This window comes from Phaseolus vulgaris, chromosome 2 (genome assembly GCF_000499845.2).
Source record: "Phaseolus vulgaris cultivar G19833 chromosome 2, P. vulgaris v2.0, whole genome shotgun sequence".
Lineage (NCBI taxonomy): Eukaryota > Viridiplantae > Streptophyta > Magnoliopsida > Fabales > Fabaceae > Phaseolus > Phaseolus vulgaris.
Genome location: NC_023758.2, coordinates 2,897,128 through 2,917,041, shown reverse-complemented (window position 1 = coordinate 2,917,041; position 19,914 = coordinate 2,897,128). Strand labels below are relative to the sequence as shown.

Here is a 19,914-nt window from a genome sequence, read left to right as displayed (position 1 = left end):
ATATTTTCCTATTTCATAAATAAATATAAAACTTCACGTCTTTTCCTTTGTTTATGAAAATGTTTTTAGAGCCACTCTTTAAATGTTTAATACAATTATACTAATTAAATTTATTGGGATTTTATTATCCTCTTTTTTAAATGATTTTTTTCATATTTCATAGCTTTGAATAATTTTTTACTAATAATCAAATATGGTATATGAAATAGTGAATTAGAAAGTGTTTATTCATGGTGGGAAAACACAAGCATGGTAGTATTTCTTCTGTTCACACTTCCCGTCATTTTATTTCCTTTTAATAAATTACAATTTATTACTTATATTAGTTTTTATTTTAAATATATTAAATAAAATATATGTATTCTCATTTATTTATTTATTTTATGTGACTTTATTTATTAAATCTACAATATATATAATCTATAACAATTGAACAACTTATTTCAGTTTAAATCACTATACCTCCGTTTGATATTAATTACAATAATAAAATATAAAATAAAAATAAGTGTATACGATTACGTTTCAGTTGAAGGGATAGTTTTTCTTTATTACTTGTTTTAGTTAAAACCTTAAAATATTATTAAAGATAAACTAAAAAAAGTTGTGTAAATTAAATTGAGAAATTAGTTTATATGTTATTATATTTTTGTTTATAAAGGTTATATGAAAAATAATAACAAAGGATCACCTTGAAGTATTTTTCAATTAGATGTATTTATTATTAACATAGTATCTAAATTACAGTTGAAGTAAGATAAGTTGACCTAAAAAAGTAAACTTTTTGGTTTCCTCATAATGAATCATGGTAAGAATTTTGTTTAAGAGGACCATGTGGTTTGAAATTTAATATCACATATAAACATTATTAAACTTAACTAAAATTACATTAAATTATGATATTTATAGTGTGACATGTTTTACTCAATTGCATATTTTCATGCGATTAATTACAACTTGATATGTACAGTTATGATGATAATAAATGTTGTTTTTGAAGACTTTAATTTCTCTATAGATGATGGTGTTAGTTTTCAAATAGTTTTATTTGTTGGGACACTTCACTCTAATATTCTCCCTCTATTTCAAAAGTAATATCAAGATTATATATCTTTTATTTCGAAAGATTGTTCTTTTTTATGCTCTTCAACATATACCCTAGATAGGGTTTTGTAGCATTTAATAATTAGAGAATTAACATAATGATGTGTCACATTCTAAGGTACTTGTTTGAAGGGAAAAGACAAAATCACAAAAGATGAGACTTAAACTTTGTAGTTAAAGTGGAGATTAATTAGTTTATGTTTTACATCTTTGAAGTTTAAATTATAATATAGATTGAGCCACAAGTGAATTTCTTCTATACAACATACAAAAACAAGAAGAAAGTATTTGTTTTAGACACGTCAATAGAGGATCTAAACTCATAACATTTAAGATAGTTAAGAAAAAGTGTGATATTAACCTAAATTGAGATTTATCTATCTGTGAGATTTTACCTAGTATATATGGAGTCAGTTTTAACGCCGGGTCTGTCGTTATGATTCTCTTTTTACTATCTGATTAATGCTAATTAATTCAAATTCCCGCCTTATTTTCTTTACATTATTCATTTAAATCGGTCTCCTACCCAAATGACCAAGGGTCCAAGACCATAACCCAACATGCTCATCAACCCTATGTGCAGGTAGATAAGACTACTGTTGACTTAAAATTGTATTCGATCACCAGTTGAACTACAGTCATGATAATTAAATCAACATCCTTCCTTAATCGCCAAGATCGTTCTAAACCCATAACCCAATAGTATCTATACATAATAAATTCATTCAATTAATCATAAATAGTAAATAATTTAGGAGCTAATGAGATTTTGATTAAATTAAAATAAAATGGAGGACAGGTAATACCCCTTGGTCATAGATAGTTTCTCATAGTGCAAGTGTGTACACAGTATGAAAGTATGAAAGAAGAGAAAGAGGAAAAAGGGAAAAGTGACTCAAACTCATGTGTTGTACGTCTTTAACAAAGTCAGGACCACCATTCATAATGTCCACTTTTTCAACATTTTAAGGGCAGTAGAAACGCGTTTTTTTTCATTTATTGTCGCTTATTCCTTACTCTATTTTTTTTTTCTTTTTCTCTCAATGTGGGAAATACATACTCACACATATGCATTTTTTTTTTAATGTTCTTTCTTTTTGACAGAAAATCTTTGAAGCAACGAAAATAAATTATCATGTCAACATCAATTCTTTTAGTTCGAAATTATTGTCTTTGAGACAACGGAACTATCTATATTTCTTTTGTTTAATATGTTAGTCTATTTTTCACTTATATAATCAATGTTGTAGTGTTTTGTATATATAAAATATTAACTATCGTGATTTTTTTTTCTAACATCGATTTCGTATACTCATAATTATTATGGGTTGATTTTACAAATTCTTTAAATAGAATATTAAAAATTTAAATTTGTATTTATTTAAGATTTTGAATAATTTAGAAATTTTATTTATTTTAGACTTTTATTTAAATAGGATATTAAATAATTTATTTTTATATTTATTTAAAATTTCAATAATTTAAGAATTTATTTATTTAAAATTTTATTCAAATAGGACATTAATTAATTTAGATTTATATTTATTTAGAATTTTAAATAATTTAAATTTTTTATTTATATAGAATATTGAGTAATTTAAGATTTGTGTTTATTTTGTATTTTGATAAATTTAGAATTTTGTTTATTAATAATTTTTATTTAAGTATTACATTGAATATTTTAAAATTAGTATTTATTTAGAATTTTTAATAATTTAGAAAATTAATTATTTCAAAATTTTATTCAAATAAAACATTAAATAATTTATGATTTATATTTATTTAAAATTCTCAATAATTTTAAAAAAATCATTTCATATTTTTACTCAAATATAATATTAAAAATATAATATTTATATTTATTTAAAATTTTAAAATATTTTAAAAATATTATATATTATATATTTTTATTTAAATAGAACATAAAGTAATTTAAATTTATATTAATTTATAAATTTTAATAATTTTAAAAAATTATTTATTTCATATTTTTATTGAAATATCACATTAAATAAATATTTATTCAAATCTGATACTCATAAATATGTTTCACAATTTCACATAAATATCTTTTCAGAAATTAGTTCTTATACAACATTGAAAAAAATGTTTTAATTAAAAACAATTATAATTTATAAATAAATCAATCAAAATAATTTTTTTAAACATTTCTAAACATAATAATAAATTAATAAACTTACAATTTATTAATTAAAAAAATATAATTTATTAACTTTGATGATTTTTTCTTATATTTTTTACTTTATTTACCTAATCAAAACAACCTTAGTTTTTATATTTTCCTTTCAAAATCATTTCAAATTCAATTACTCAAATCCATCCCCAATAAAATAAAAGTAAATATACATCTAACTTTAATTTTTTAGACTGCGTATAAATTCTAAAACAGAAACTTTCAGAAGCTCAAAATTGGAAAAACCTATTCTAAAAACTGAGTGGCTAATTTGAAGTTATGGTAACTCTAGCATGAAATGCAACAGTGGCAAATGAAGAACGGTGGTGAATATGTTTAATGGTCCACAAAACTTAAAGTTTCAGTTGTATTATAGATAAGGTTATTTGACTTTTCTTCTCCTTCTTTAAATAAGAATTTTAATTTTGGACCATTCTCATTGAAATAAACTTTAATCTCTTATCGTATTTGTTGAAACAATCTTAATCTGTAAGATATTACAATCTCCAGCATTAGTTTACTTCCTATTTGTTTGAGTTTTGGTTTTCTAATTTTTCTTTTTTTAGTATGATAACCAAGGTAGTTATACATGCATGTTTACTCATTTAGTTTTTCTTCTTGTCTCTGCATTTAGAAACCATTTAGTCTCTGTAAATACTATTTTAATCTTATGTAGTTCTCACTTTTCAGTTTCGAATGCTAGAAGAAATTAAAAGTTACATGAAATACGTATAGAGGTATAAAAGGGTCATTTGCAAGAACTAAAAAGTATAATTTATTTAACCATAAAGATGAATGAGTAATTTTAATGAATAACTAATATAAAAAAAAAGTGATATGCAGAGAAAATAAAATAAAAAGAGAAGTATGAGTTAAGTAAGTGTATTATTTAAGGGTCCAAAATTTGTCTTAATCTTCTTAGATTTAGTTCTAGTATATAATGATGGAGTGCAATATGTTTTTAAGGTTTAAATATTTTTTTCTCGTACTTTTTGAATGTGTAGTTTTAGTCTCTATAAATTTTAATTCCAAAAAATTATTATAATTTTTCAAGATTAAGAGTTCCTATGAAATTTTAATTGAAAAGATTATTTTATTTTTATAAAATTAAACAATTTTGATCTTTCATTAATATATTATTTAATTGTTAAAAGAAAATACTAGCATACCCTTTTGAATAACTGTATTAGAGTTAATTATCAAATTTATTATTAATATCTTACATAAATAAATAAGTGATGTTGCTATTACTTACATATAACATATTTTATAATAATTATTTTTTGTTAAATTAATTTTTAAAAGTTCGACATTACTATACAACTTAAACACCTTAATAACAACATTTTGTAATCACATATTTTATAAAATATTATATTACATATTAACATTATATTAAAAAAATTAAAGCACTGAATAATCAAATTTATAATTAAAAAGTGCGTATCTTTTACCTTATAGACAACTTTTTTAAAATAAACATTGATAAATGTGATTATTATAACTTGAATATATTTATAATTTTTGTATGATATATACATGTTTTATAATTTTGATTTTTAAGCTATTCTTGTCCTGACAGTTTTTTTTAAGTGGAGCTGGGATGATATCTAATATTATTTTTTTAATATATTTTAGTCTTCTAAAAAGTTGTTTTGCGATTTTGATACTATTCAGTGACGGTGTAAGAATAATTTATTGGTGAATTTTTGTTATCTTTCTTGATTAATAAAAACTAAAACGCCAATCTCGTAATATAGAGTGACTATTATAAAAAAAAAATCATTAAAGAGACATTAGTAAAACCATAAATAAAATTCTATAGAAGACAAACTAAAATAATATATATATGAAACGAAATTTAAAATAAGTATATTGTAAATTTTAGAAATATATTTAAGTTTATGGTTAATTTATCACATAATTCTATTTATTAATTAAATGAACAAATCGTTTTTTAAATACATTTTTATAAAATTTAATTATCTAATAATTGATGTGATATTATTTTTAAAATATTAAAAACTATATATAAATATTTTTATTAAAGTGCATATATATATATATATATATATATCTTTAAAATAAATAATTTTAAGAGAGTATTAATTCATGTTGAGTAATGATATTTTTTTAAATAGATTATAAATGTTTAATTTTTATGAATTTTTCATTAAATCTAATTTTTTCTAAGTTTAGAAAAAGAAAAAAAACTATGTTCTCGGAATATAACGTCGACGAGATAGTAAAGTGTCAATCAAACCTAATCGATTATATATTTTTATTTTAATAAGTTGTTTTTTCTTTACGATGAATTAGAATTACATGCATATTAATTGTTGCTAGAGTGACAATATATACTTAAAGTAGAGCATATAATTCGAGAAAGTGTTTAACTGTAGTGAAGAAGATGTTGAGTCAATTTTGTTTCATTTATCTGAAATAATACTACAAGAAAATAATTAATATCAATTAATATATAGATTAAAGATAATTAGTCATTACATTAACTAAGTTAAAAATTATTTTATAAATTATTATCTTTATCTAAAATAGTTTTTATTATTAATATAATTTTGTAAAGTATTTTCTAAATTAGTATCCAACATTAACTACTAAACTTTTTAGCTAAGTACTTTATATTTTAAATTAGTCATTAATTTAAGATTAATTTAAAATATAAAATAGTTAGTAGCTAATGTTAAATGTCAATTTACAAAGTATTTTGTATTTTTTTATTAATAATATAACTATTTTAGATACTATTATTTTTGTTACTTTACAAAAGAATATTTAACTTAGTCAATCTAATAATTAATTATTTTTGTTTCTAAATTTGTTAATATTTAATGATTTTCTATATTACTTAAACGTAAGTTTTGGTAGTAGTATATGGGGTTTGAAATACATGAGGTCATACAATTACATATTTGCACTCAGGCGATTATAACATCGTTAAAGTGTTGGTAAAATAATACATCTTAAACTTTTAGAACTTATAAGTAACGTAATAGGTGAATCATTATAGTGTTATAAAAATACTTTAGCAATAAACACTCAAAGTAAGAAGTGGACTTTTAAGATTAATTATGTTTTTTTGAGCTACATTACATAAATAACATGATACAACTCAGGTGAAAAAGTATTCCTCTATATATATATATAAATGTGTCGTGAAATATTTTTTATGATACTAAATTATTATCTAACATGAAATACAAAGATAAATTTCTTACAGAAACTTTTGATAAATCAAGTATTAGTATTAGATGAAATATATTTAATTAATATATATATATATATATATATATATATATATTAAATTAGCATGGTTTGTTATGTTTAAAGCAATATATATACTTATTATAACTATTTTATATTATATATATATATATATATATATTTGTGAATTATTATGATAACTCAAAATATTAGAAGAAATGATGTTGGAGTTATAATTGACATCATTAAGATATTGTGTTTTATTTAGTTACAATCACTCTATAGACTTCACAATGAATGTTTAATATATATCATGAAAATATGAATGTCTTTATATATTAGTATTTAAATGCACGGAGATACTTTTTAAATGGAATTCAAAGCTTAATTTATCATGAAAAAAATGAATGTCTTGAATCAATATGTAATGATGAAACAAATACAGACATAGTAACACAATTTCACATGATTTACATTTTCAACATATGCTTGGTGCCTTGGGAGAAATTGTTAAAAAATAGGAACCAAAGAAGAAATAGGTAGAGAATTATAAACGAATTGAGTGTGTAGGTTTAGATTAGCATTGATGAAATTAATTTTGAATAAAAATGGTTGTAGTTTAAACAGTTCAGAAATTAAATATATTTATTTCAAAACCAAATTATAACGAAATTGGAACATATTTATTGTATCCGTAAGATCTATTTACAACTACAAAGAAGGTTCATGTGTCTTTAATACAACCTCACAAACCAATTTTACTTACACTTAATGTCTAACTTTACATTGATTAATATTTTCTTTAAAAGAAAGATGAAGTTGAAAAAAGTTACCAAAATATGCTTTAATTTAAAATATATTTTATTCCGTAGTTATTTTTTAACATTAAATAAAACATATGATTTTTATTTAAAACACGAATTAATAATATAACATAATAAATACGTGGCAAAAATACAATTATAGCTGACGTTGAATGAGTACAAAATACACTACGAAAGACACTATATCAGAAAATCATTACACACGACCTAATGACCACTACACACGTTTTAGTGGTACCTGACCCACGCAGGAGAAGACCCAAGTCCTATATATTAGACTTTTGAAAGGGGGGAAATGTACATTTTTAATATTCAAAGAAAACAAACTAATCACAAACACTGACTTGAGCATTGAAGTGCAGTCACAGGTACTCGCCGACAGACAGAACGCATGCAAGAGAAAAAGAAGTTTAAAGAACTTAAAGATTATGAGACTACAACGAATTTGTGTATAAAGTGGAACAAGATTCACGTACATTATATTTCTCACTCGTATATTTTTAATAAACTATTTTTTTATAATATCTACTGTTTTAGTAAATGTTTTAAAAGAAGTAGTTTTATTTATTATTTATCCAAAATTCTGAATGAGCAATCGCTGTCGGTTCTTACAGAGCTCGCATTCAAACAAAGCAGAAAACGACAAAAAAAAGAGTAAACCTCTCTTCCATGTGTCCAGCACTGTGCTGTACTCACCATTGCAAATTGAACCATTCCCTTCAACAACTTCATTGAACATGCCAACTTCAACGCGCAAAGTTTCACTCCCACAACACAACAAACACACACACACTCTCTCTCCTTGTTATATTTTAGTATACCAGTATTATATTGTACATGTACTGTTATACTACAATTTCTCTAATCTACACACACGACACAGACAAAAAAAAAATCTGACATCACCTTACCCGCACAATCCCATCTTCATTACTACTAATTAATCATACTTAACATCTTATAATTTTTATTGCCCCGCGACTTTTCCATTTATCACCTCATTTTCTGATGACAAAAGTTACATCTTTGGAAACAACCAAGAGAAGAACAAACGAGATCGAGGACCTTCTGCTGCTTCTGCTTCTGCCTTTTCCTTCTCGTTGGGGTGCTGCCACCTGCTACACTCTTTCTCTCCCAAAAATCAAACCTTAATTTCTGCGATATTTGTTGGATCCAACTTCAATAGCCGGCTACCCTGTCCAATTGGGTCTAATCATTTGAGTTCTTCGGTTAACGTGAATTTTGGTCAGAGACCCAATCATCAGAGCCGGTAGGTGGTGGGTAAGTGAGAAAAAGGAGAGCATAAAGAAAGATTGTAGGTTGACCGGTAGATAAGAGCAAAGGAGATTGGAAACCCTAGAAGAAAAAGAAGGAACCCATATAAGAAAAACGATCAAAAACCGAAACTTTCTGTGAGGGTAAATGCCCTTTAGATTTTTTTCCTTCTGAAAAATCCTCGAGCTGTTTAAGGTTCCCATGCCGGTTGACTTGGACAATGTTTCCACAGCTTCAGGGGAGGCTAGCGTGTCTTCCTCTGGCAATCAGACAGTGCCTCCAAAACCCACAACAAAGAAGAAGCGAAACCTTCCAGGAATGCCAGGTACAACAAAAGATTTCGTCAAGCATCACCGTGTTGCGTTTTTTTTTTTTTCTTATTTTGTTGTTTGTGGGGTTATTCAGATCCGGATGCTGAGGTGATTGCTCTGTCTCCGAAGACCCTGATGGCGACGAACCGGTTCGTGTGTGAAATATGCAACAAGGGTTTTCAGAGGGACCAGAACCTTCAGCTTCATCGGAGGGGTCACAATCTGCCGTGGAAGCTGAGGCAGAGGTCGAGCAAGGAGGTGAGGAAGAGAGTGTACGTGTGTCCCGAACCGACATGCGTTCACCACGATCCTTCTAGAGCTTTGGGGGATCTCACGGGGATTAAGAAGCACTTCTGCAGAAAACACGGCGAGAAGAAGTGGAAATGCGACAAGTGCTCCAAGAAATACGCGGTTCAATCCGATTGGAAGGCTCACTCCAAGATTTGCGGTACCCGAGAGTATAAATGCGATTGTGGTACCCTCTTCTCAAGGTCTTTACTCTTTTGCCTTTCACCCTTGTGATACTGTCACCAAAGTTTTTATTTGGGGTTTGTGAAAGTTTTGTTATTTTTGAAGGAGGGATAGCTTCATCACGCATAGGGCTTTTTGTGATGCGTTGGCAGAGGAAAGTGCAAGATCTCAGCCTCAGACTGTTGCAAAGGCTAGTTCCGAGTCAGATTCGAAGGCTGTGACCGGTGATTCGTCGCCTCCGGCGGCGGTGGCTACGCCTCCCCCGCCTCCTGCACCGCCGGCTAGTCCTAAGTCAAACAGTGTTGTTGTATCGTCGTCTGCTTTGCAGACACAAAATCCAGGTAGATAATATCCGAATCTGGAAAACATTGAAATCTACTCGGTCGTTTCTTTTGTCGCGTTTGATATGGTTAAAACTAGACCAACAAAGCATTTTGTTGTTTTTGTGAGTGGTGTTTTTCTTTTTCTCTCTCTGTGATCCTGGAGCTTACTGGTTTTTGTCTGCTATCGTCCTTTGTTTTCATCTGCGATTGGTTGTTTGTATATATTCATAACATCAGAGTAAGTGAAATGGGATTGGGAGAGCTAATTAAGTAATAAAATTATGAAAGTAATTAAGTAATGGAAGTATTAAAGTAACCGTGGAAAAGGTGTTCTTTGGAACTGTGGGTGTAAACTATGCAATTGTGGACAAAGAAACTCATAAAAGATTCAAAAGCTAAAAAGAGAAAGAAAAGCTTTGTTTTTTGGGGGGTGGAAGGGGGAGTGCATTTGAGAAAGGAAACCATTATTTGTTCTTTACTTTCCAACTTTAACATAAAAGTAAACACTCAAACTTTACAAGTCTATGCACAGTTAGTGGCTGCTTCTTCACTCTTTAATTATTGTCGACAGTAATATCATTCTTATTATTAATATTACTACTACTTTTTCCCTTGTTTTGATCTTTCAGAGTTGCCAGAAAATTCCCCTCAAGTCATAGAAGAAACGCAGGCTAATCCTGCTATGAGTGGAAGCTGTAGCAGCAGCGGTACCAGTACCAGCACCACTAGCTCAACAAGCAACAGCAATGGTGGGGGTAGCAGCAGTGTATTTGCAAGCCTGTTTGCTTCATCAACAGCAGCATCCGCAACTGCAAGCCTCCATTCTCAAACACCAGCATTCACTGACCTAATCAGGGCCATGGGGCATCCAGATCATCCAGCAGACCTCTCAAGGCCTTCATCTTCGGAGCCCATCTCTCTGTGCCTTGCTACCAATCACGGGTCATCCATTTTTGGAACAGGATTACAGGAGTGCCGTCAATATGCCCCACCGCCACAGCCAGCCATGTCCGCTACTGCTTTGCTACAGAAAGCCGCCCAAATGGGTGCAGCTGCCACAAATGCCTCTTTTCTTCGTGGATTAGGCATAGTGTCGTCTGCGTCAACCTCATCAGGTCAGCAAGATAGTTTGCAATGGGGTCAGCAGCCAGGGGAACCGGAGGGTGCCTCAGTTCCTGCAGGTCTTGGACTCGGGCTTCCCTGCGATGGCAGCTCTGGACTAAAGGAGTTAATGATGGGGACTCCCTCTGTGTTTGGTCCAAAGCAGACCACCCTTGATTTTCTCGGGCTGGGAATGGCTGCTGGGGGCAACCCCGGTGGAGGCTTATCGGCACTTATTACCTCAATTGGTGGCAGTCTGGATGTTACTGCTGCTGCAGCAGCAGCATCCTTTGGCAGCGGAGAATTCCCTGGCAAAGATATTGGGAGGAGTACTTGATATTTTTGGTTGCAAGGAGCCAAGAACAATATTTTTCAGGGCGAGAAGTTCTGGTTTGTACAGAGTTATATGGCCTCTTGTACAATGTGAAATTGCAGTTCAATTGGATTAGTAAGATGTAGTATGCTCATATTGAGAGCAGTGCCACAGGTAATGCGCTTAAAGGGTCATTTCGGATTATCTGATGCATCTAATGTGAGCGGAAAAGAATGTATATTTATTATTATATCAAAGAAAAGGCACGGGGAGCCTTCTTTCCATGAGTAATGACAGAAGTTACAATAATATGTTTGCTATGGAGAACTGGATATGGTGAATTAAAGGTGTTGTGCAAGAGGTTGAAATTGATGTTGGGTTGGTGCCACAGACAAGACTATACATCTACAAATCTTTTGCTTCTTGGCCATCTACAGTTTTGAGTTGATCAAACTATGAATTAATTCCGATGTTGGATAGTTTGTTTGGTCCATAGCTGTAGCTTGTAGACATAAATCAGGAAACTCTGATGTTTTCTTCTACTGTTAGCGGTAAATGGTTGGTTGAATGTTTATCGCGAATATGCATTGTCATTATGTTGTGAAGGAGTGTATTCCATTGAAGTTCAAAATTTTCCCCATGAATCAATTGCTCTTTGGATGCAATTGCAACTTTTCTCTATAAAAGATTATTATGGCGTCAATTCCTGGGAATAAAAAGAAGAAAGTAAGAAAGAATTCAAAGAAAAGAAGTTGCGGATGAGTAATAAATAGTAAGGTGCCCCAGTTGCATAAGCAACAAGACTTTTGACATTTGTGTATCATATAATAAGCATGAAGAAACCATTGCAAATCCATGCAATCTAGCCCCAAATAGGCCTTCAAATTTTACTTTTGGTCAAAGTCACTCACCTGCATTCATTGACAAACACGTACGCCGTTACCCCAGCTTCAACGGCGAACCCTTTTTTTTCATTTTACATCGATTTTAAAAACTTAAAAAAAAATATATATATATTATGAAAAAAATTGAGTGGATTAATTTTGATCAATGGGGGATCCATCAAATTTTAAGAAATAATGGATGGATTATCAACTATTCATAAAATTAAATGGACAATTTTAATGTAATTTTTTTAATATATATTTAATGAATTCACTTGGAAATGAAGATAGATGACGACTAAATAATTGTTTTGTCAACTTACCTATGTCACATATATTTATAAGTTTCAACTAACAATAACATAAATTATTAATTAGTCAGATTCTTAAGAATATTAGAAAAGTGTTTGTTTCCGAACACAAACCTGAGAAGGAAAGAAAAGGAATAGAAGGTTTAAAAAATGAGACATTAAATCATGAAAAACATATAAATTTCTACCAATAACTTTCTGTAAAAATTTATAAAGAAAGTTACTCATAATGTTGTAATATCCATGTATAGATGAGAAACAAAATGAATTAAATGAGAAACATAACTCATTAGCGATTAGGTTTAAAAAAATATACTAAAATATTTATTTTTATTATAATATAGTAAATAATTAAAAAATTCATTCGACACTCATTAGTGATTAGTAACACCTCACTTTTTGTAGGCGAAACCATCTCATGATAAGTGGTGTGCCAAATCCATTTAGTACTATGATCTTATGGAGGAGTTGTGGTCAAACAATAGAGTCACTGGAAGTGGTCAAAAGACAACCCGATTGGCATCTAGACCGGAGCACACAGAAAATTTAAGTGTGGACTTAGGCGATCATAACATGGACTATATACCTGAGCTGCTAGAGTTTCATGCTGCAGACCACGAACTTCCACGCTCACCTGTAGCATATGTTCAATCGACTGACAGTCTAGATAATACTCCATTTGCGCCCTCTCAACCATCCGGTGGGACATCGTCATCTAGGTGATCAAAGAGAAAAAAGGCCCCATGGTGGATCTAATTGAGAATCAGTTCAATATGTTGAATACGAACCTGCAAAATTGTTTTGCTTCCAAACGAAACGTCAGATGGTTACATTTGAGAAAAAAATTCACGGCAAACCAGTCATACCTTTAAAAGTCTTAGATTTCCCATTTTTTTGCCACATCTGGTTTTTAGTTTCAAGACTTCCAAGGATTACAACACTTTCTTGGTATAAGACTACCATATCATGAGGATATGGTTAGGGTTTTTTTTTATTCAAATATTCATCTAACGACACAAGGTTACCTTGCTACTCAGATCGGCACACACAAGATTATAATTAGACATAGGGATTGAATGAACGTGGTGAATTTGAAATATGATGGTCTCTTGTTAACCCCTGGTACCATCCCTGAAGACATACATTTTGATTGTCAACATGCCTTATTAACCATGACAAGAGAAGAGGTACACGGTCAAAATGTAAGAAAAGTAGGTAGTTTGACTATTAATGACAAACAACTTCATTACACATGGATGCACATGTTGTGTCCTCGGGGGAGCAACTTCTCACAGTTGGTTCATGAAGATGTTTTCATGTTATGGTGCCTAAAAGGTAATGTAATGATTAGTTGACCTTATTATATCACGCAACACATGATAAAATGTCGTGACCATGATATGCTTCTTCCATATGGCTGTTTAATCACACACCTCATGTTGCTTTATGGCATGAACTTGATGAGATAGTCATCAATCATGTTAGGGTGAAATAACTTATTCGGGAAAAAAACCATGAAGAAAATGAATATCTTTGAGGACAATGGTGTGTGACAACTTGGAAGGTCCGATGACGAACATGAACAAAAACACGAAGACATTCCATTGCCTCAAAAACATGTTGTAAGCGGTCATCCTCAACCCAAAATCCCTCATGATTCGACGATGTTACACAAATTTGGGGGAAATTCAAAATATAGAGGAAAGTATCTCAAGCATGAGGTTGGATATCAACACACGTTTGGGTTAAATAGAAGATACCCTTCACCAGCTTCAAGATAATAAAGAACATTGATTGTATTTTTATTGTGTTATTATTGTTTTTTATGTTGAACTTGTTTTGATTGTCAATTAAATTTATTGTGTTATTGAACGTTATTAAGTTTGTAATTTTTTAAAATTCCCATGATACCATATCATTTAGGATTATAATGTAATGACTTTATCTATTTATTGTAATCACTGACTATCTCATGTTCATCCAATGTTTATTAATAATAAGCGAAATTTTTTATTTTATTTTCTTTATTTTATTGAATATAAATTGAAATAAAAAATTATACATAAAAAATAAAATATAATTTTTCATGTTTATAGTCGGTATTTTATAATATTTATGAAAATATGTGAATTTTATCATGCTACTATATTGTACATTATTTTTAAAACATAAATTATTCAAAATATTAATAATATTAATTATTTTACTATTATTATAATTATTAATATAAGTATATATATACAATATATAATATATAAATTTAAATATTAGATAAATTTATTTAATAATTTTAAAAAAATAATTATACTATTAATAACAACATATAATTATAAATAATAAAAATAATAAAATATAATTATAATATCAAAAAAACATATATAATTATATAAAATAACAAATGTATATAATAATAAATATTATTTTCATACATTTATTTGAATTAATACAAAATTATTTTTTATTATAAAATAACAATAATTATGAATATTATATATTAGAAAAAATAATTAACTAAAACCTACACACAAAAATATACCATAACTCATTATTAAAATATTTTTTAATAACAAAGATAAATTGATAAACTTACATTTTACACCTTTAACCTAATCTCTAAATTATCTCCTAACTATTACATCACTCATAGATTTTAATAAACAATCCTCACAAATCCACTTTATCATCTCTCAATCCAAACAAACTCACACATCCTCTCTAATCCACTTCCTTTCCTCCTCATCCTTTCCTCCTCACAAATTCTCACCTCAATCCAAACACAACAAAAGTCTTTAGTCTAAACAAAGGCTCTAAAGATACTTAGATTGAGATTCCAAGACCCACGGTTAGAACTCTTCTCATGTTTTCATGGAAAACAAATCATAAAACCATTTTTTTTCAGAGAAATAACTTTCCAAAATCCTAGAAATCTACAAATAAGATCCAACTTTTTGCGCACACTAAAAGGTTTGTCACCTTTAAATAATATTATTCTTTCATGAAGTTGATTTTTATAGTCTTAAAACCTACAACATACATATCTTCATCAATCTGAACAAATATCAAATATTCATTGATGCAAGAAGAAGATTATACAAAACTTATTCAAAACTTGTACAAAAGTCTTCTTTATGTGCTTGAGATGCTCCCAAAAAATTTTAAGATCGACAAAGTGTATTCTCATCCCATATAAATCCTTCAAAAGTGGAACAAATCGAACCACAATCTAAGTCAGAATTAATTGAAATTTTAAAAGATTTTTGAGGATTAAAATGTGAGTAAATAATAAAATCATCACTAAAATAACAAAAAGTTGTAAAGTGTTAAAATTCTAAGACCAGAAAATAAGTGCTACATGAGGAGTTATTTTTTACAGAAATAAAGTGAAAGACTAGTAACACTTTTAGTTTAGAAAATTAAGTAATTATAAATTACGATTTTGATTATTAAATTAACAATTTATTATGATTTTGTTTGTTGTGAATGTCATAAAAAAAATGTTTTTCCCTGTTTTTAAGTATTTTTAGTCACCGTAGCTTGTTTATATTTAATTTATAAAAAATATAATTTCACCATCGCATTTAATATCTATCAAAAGGAAATAAACAGAAAGTTTTCACATAACTTGAAATATCCATTTCCGAAATTTGGTGAGAAAAATTAGAAGAAAGTGAAAAATGGATCGAGAAACCATGTGGATTAATTACAAGGTAAAAAGAAAAAGAAAAAGAAAATTCAGATAATTATTTTTCCCTTGTTCTTGATGTAATAGAAAAAAAAAAAAAATTAAAAGTGAAGAGAGAGTGGAATTTGATAGCGTTAAACCTAAAACTGTGTCCCCACACTTTTTAGGTTTTTGTGGAGCTGGGCACAAGTCACACAGACAGAAGACTAAAGCGCGATTTCATAACCTGTAAGAATCAATTTAATTCTTCAAACTCACTCCTACAATTCTTATGCATTTCTCCATTTGTCTCTATCAATTTGATTTTGCTCTCTCATTCTTGCTGTACCCTTCACTTCGTCTATTCTCTTTTGGTCCGATTATTTACTACCTGCTCTTTACATATCTAGTGGGGTGCTTAATTCCATGAAGTTGGAAACTTTGAATAATATTTGTTCAAATTTCAATATTTCAGAATCTGGGTGCGATTCATTTCTTCCGAAGCAAGGTTTTTTGGGGGTAAAAAAGGTATGATATTTATAAAGTCAAATCACACGCAAGGATTCACGTTCTTCTTCAAGGGGGAAACCGAATTAAGGTATTTTGCATAAGGGTTTAAGATGATGCCTGGTATTTTCTCAAGGCCGAATGCTACCATTTACTGTCGCATTCGGAAAGGATTAACTGGGCAACAAGGAGTACCGGCAGCATTGTATAGAAGAAGTTCAGGCTTGTCTCTTTGTTCTCTGTATTCAAAATTCTTTTTGCCCGGTTCAACTCATTGCTCTTCTAGCCACACGCTTAACGCAAAATCAATGGCTACCACCTCCCATTCCAATGCTGTGCTGGGAGATGTTTACTTTGATGGTTTAATCTCAGGTTGTGGTAGTGTGCTAGACTTCACAAAGCCTGCTGTTATGTACTTCAAAGACAAAACTCTTAAAGGCTGCCTAAGGGGTGGCGTGAATCTAGGGAGACCACAACCTTTGTTTGGTCCTTTGAGTTTTGGTAGTTCTACTTTTGATTCTAATTGGAGGATTCGGGATTCGAGTTTGCTTCATGGATCATGGCTGAAGAATTTCTGTACCTCTTCTTCTGCCAGCCCATCAGCTGGGGCTGCACATGCTGTCTCTTTTGATGGCAGCCCTCCCGGTGAACAGCTTTCAAATTCCTCTTTTACACCTGATCTGTACGTGATCCTGTTCATTTTATTCTGAATTCTGTTTCTCCATAAATTGCTTTTAAATAACATAATTTGATATCAAAGTCACTTCCATGAATGAAGCTTGGTAAGAGTCCAATTTGGCTTATAGCTTGTCAGTAGAAGATTATACTTCTAAAATTAAAATTATTCTATATTTCTCAGCTGATACTTATCTAGAGTATTGGGCATTGTTAATTTCAGAACTACTGTTGGTGGCAATACCTTGAAGATGTTGTCAGGATCTTGTTATCTACCACATCCAGATAAGGAGGAGACTGGAGGAGAGGATGCTCATTTTATTTGCGCAGATGAACAAGCAATTGGTGTTGCTGATGGTGTAGGTGGCTGGGCAGACGTTGGTGTTAATTCAGGACTGTTTTCCCGGGAACTTATATCCAATTCAGTGAGAGCAATTCAAGAGGAGCCCCAAGGTTCTTTTAATCCAACAAGGGTGTTAGAGAAGGCTCATTCAAATACAAAGGCCAAGGGTTCATCAACAGCTTGTATTGTTGCCCTGACTGATAAGGTATTCAATTTTCTCATTCTGAACTTTGAAATGAGAAATAGTCTTGTCCACTTGTGAGTGAACTTAAACATTACCCATGTTTCATGCCTACTGAATATTAGGTGTTTTGTTTTCTTCTCATATGCATCAACATTAAAGTTTTCTACAATTTTACCAGTCCGGTATAATGGAAATTGTTGTCTGGTATAACATCATGCCAACATTTATCCTGTTTAAAAATGCGTGCTATTTGAAGTAATATTGTGTACAGTAGCAAATCGGTTTGAAGATTAAAATTACTTTCCTATTGAGCACGTCTCCCACCTAGCTATTTTAAAGTCAAAAGATAAATAGCTTCAGCTTATAACTGGACTTAAAAGCATGCTGGGTGTTCTAAAATAGACAGTTTTTTCTACATTATTTGGTGCGTTCTTCTCTGCAATAACAGCATACATATGATAATATGTGCTGATAATACTTATTCTTAAATACTCTATATAGCTTTAAAGTCTCAAGTTCTTATGTATAATGTCCGATTGGTGTTTTAGCTGCCACTTGATGGATTGAAGCTCACCTCATTCGCAGCGAGCAAAATTATTGTTACTAGTAAATTTGGCGGGTTACTTTTTTGAGCTGGTATAAAAGGAAAATGTAACAAACTGATTTATTTTCATTCTTGGTTGTTGCTATCTTGGTCCAGGGATTACATGGTATTAATTTGGGCGACAGTGGATTCATTGTGGTTAGAGATGGATGCACCATTTTCCAGTCCCCTGTTCAACAACATGACTTCAATTTCACCTATCAGTTGGAGAGTGGCAATGGAGCGGATCTACCCAGCTCCGGTGAGGTAAAGTAGACACAGCAACATTATTTAATGAGATTCTGTTTTATTTGGCTTTGCTTTCACGTTCAGGAAGGACAATAAAAGGTTCTTTTTCTCCTTAGACTTGATTCATGGTAGAGGGGTGAAAATTGTTTAGTGTTCCCTATTTTGTGCAAATAATTCGTGGGGAAACTTGGGGTGTGCTGGTAGGAAAGGTGGAAATTATGGAGAGGTGAAAACTGGGAGATTTTGATTTTTGTTAAACAGTACTTGGTAGAAGGGGTGAAAAATGAAAATAAGGTGCAACCATGTCATCCTTTTCTCATTCCCTACACCGTAGCTCCGTTTTTGTTCATTCCGCATCCACCTATACAATATATATTGTCTGATAGTGCATTTTTTCGTTTCTCCCTTCATTATAGTGCTAGTATTATTCCTTAGGATGCCTAATGGAAGATGATGTTTGATGTTCTTCTCTTAATTATATGCCTTTATGAAAGTGAAAAAATTCAGTATATCTTTTTGCTATAATGGATCCAGGTTTTTACCATACCTGTTACTTCAGGAGATGTAGTCATTGCTGGGACAGATGGCTTATTTGACAATTTATACAATAGTGAGATCACTGCAGTTGTTGTACATGCAATTAGGGCTGGACTAGAGCCCCAAGTAACTGCTCAGAAGATAGCAGCACTGGCTCGTCAGCGAGCACTGGACCAGAGCAGACCGACACCATTTTCTACTGCTGCTCAGGAGGCTGGACTCCGTTATTATGGTGGCAAACTTGATGACATAACTGTTGTTGTCTCATACATTTCTGGGTCACTTAGCGAGTGAGTTTTTGGCCATCTTCACTTTGACTCATTTTTGTTCTACATGGCCATTCACTTTTTAAAGTGAATGAACTCCTATTTTGTACTCTCAAACTTGAGTTGCCCTGCTACCCCAGTAAATCTTGTCACTACAAAAGGGTCATTGCGGCTTTACAGTAATTGCTTTCCCTTTTTCCTGAGTCAATCCATGGAATTGTCAATAATGAAAGTTATTCTATCTCATTCATTATTTATCTTTAATTTTTTATTTCCTTTGAAGAGAATGAAATGTGTATAAAATAAAGATAATATATAATAGAAACTAGTGCAACTAATTCCTCCTTGCATAATTTATTGTTCTGTCCCTAATTTAAGAGGAATAATATGTTGAAATTTTGTTTTATTTATGATAGCCTATCTTAATAACGAAATAAAAATTATATTTCATTATTTCAGTTCACTACTCAGTTTTGTTTTTATTTGTCTATTCTCTTTCCATTGATCCAAATATAACTTGAAAGTGTAACACAAACTTGCCCAAGATTTTAAAAGTGTACTTAAAAATAATGATAT

The 19,914-nt window shown here is 30.3% G+C and overlaps 2 protein-coding genes across 3 annotated transcripts; both read left to right on the top strand.

The window, feature by feature from the left end:
• Positions 1–8,034: 8,034 nt before the first annotated feature.
• Positions 8,035–11,803, top strand: LOC137810201 (zinc finger protein GAI-ASSOCIATED FACTOR 1-like). The gene is made up of 4 exons (XM_068611356.1): positions 8,035–8,944; positions 9,025–9,421; positions 9,507–9,742; positions 10,354–11,803. The coding sequence occupies exons 1-4, from the start codon at positions 8,821–8,823 to the stop codon at positions 11,160–11,162; spliced, it is 1,566 nt and encodes a 521-aa protein (XP_068467457.1). The 5' UTR covers positions 8,035–8,820; the 3' UTR covers positions 11,163–11,803.
• A 4,315-nt stretch (positions 11,804–16,118) lies between these two features.
• Positions 16,119–19,588, top strand: LOC137810204 (probable protein phosphatase 2C 80). 2 transcript variants are annotated; one of them, XM_068611358.1, is made up of 5 exons: positions 16,119–16,243; positions 16,470–17,183; positions 17,400–17,724; positions 18,404–18,553; positions 19,070–19,588. In XM_068611358.1, the coding sequence occupies exons 2-5, from the start codon at positions 16,615–16,617 to the stop codon at positions 19,364–19,366; spliced, it is 1,341 nt and encodes a 446-aa protein (XP_068467459.1). In that variant the 5' UTR covers positions 16,119–16,243; positions 16,470–16,614; the 3' UTR covers positions 19,367–19,588. The 2 variants fall into 2 exon arrangements, with proteins under 2 accessions (XP_068467459.1, XP_068467460.1); XM_068611359.1 differs by lacking the exon at positions 16,119–16,243 and having other exon boundaries at positions 16,244–17,183.
• The last annotated feature ends 326 nt before the right edge of the window (positions 19,589–19,914 follow it).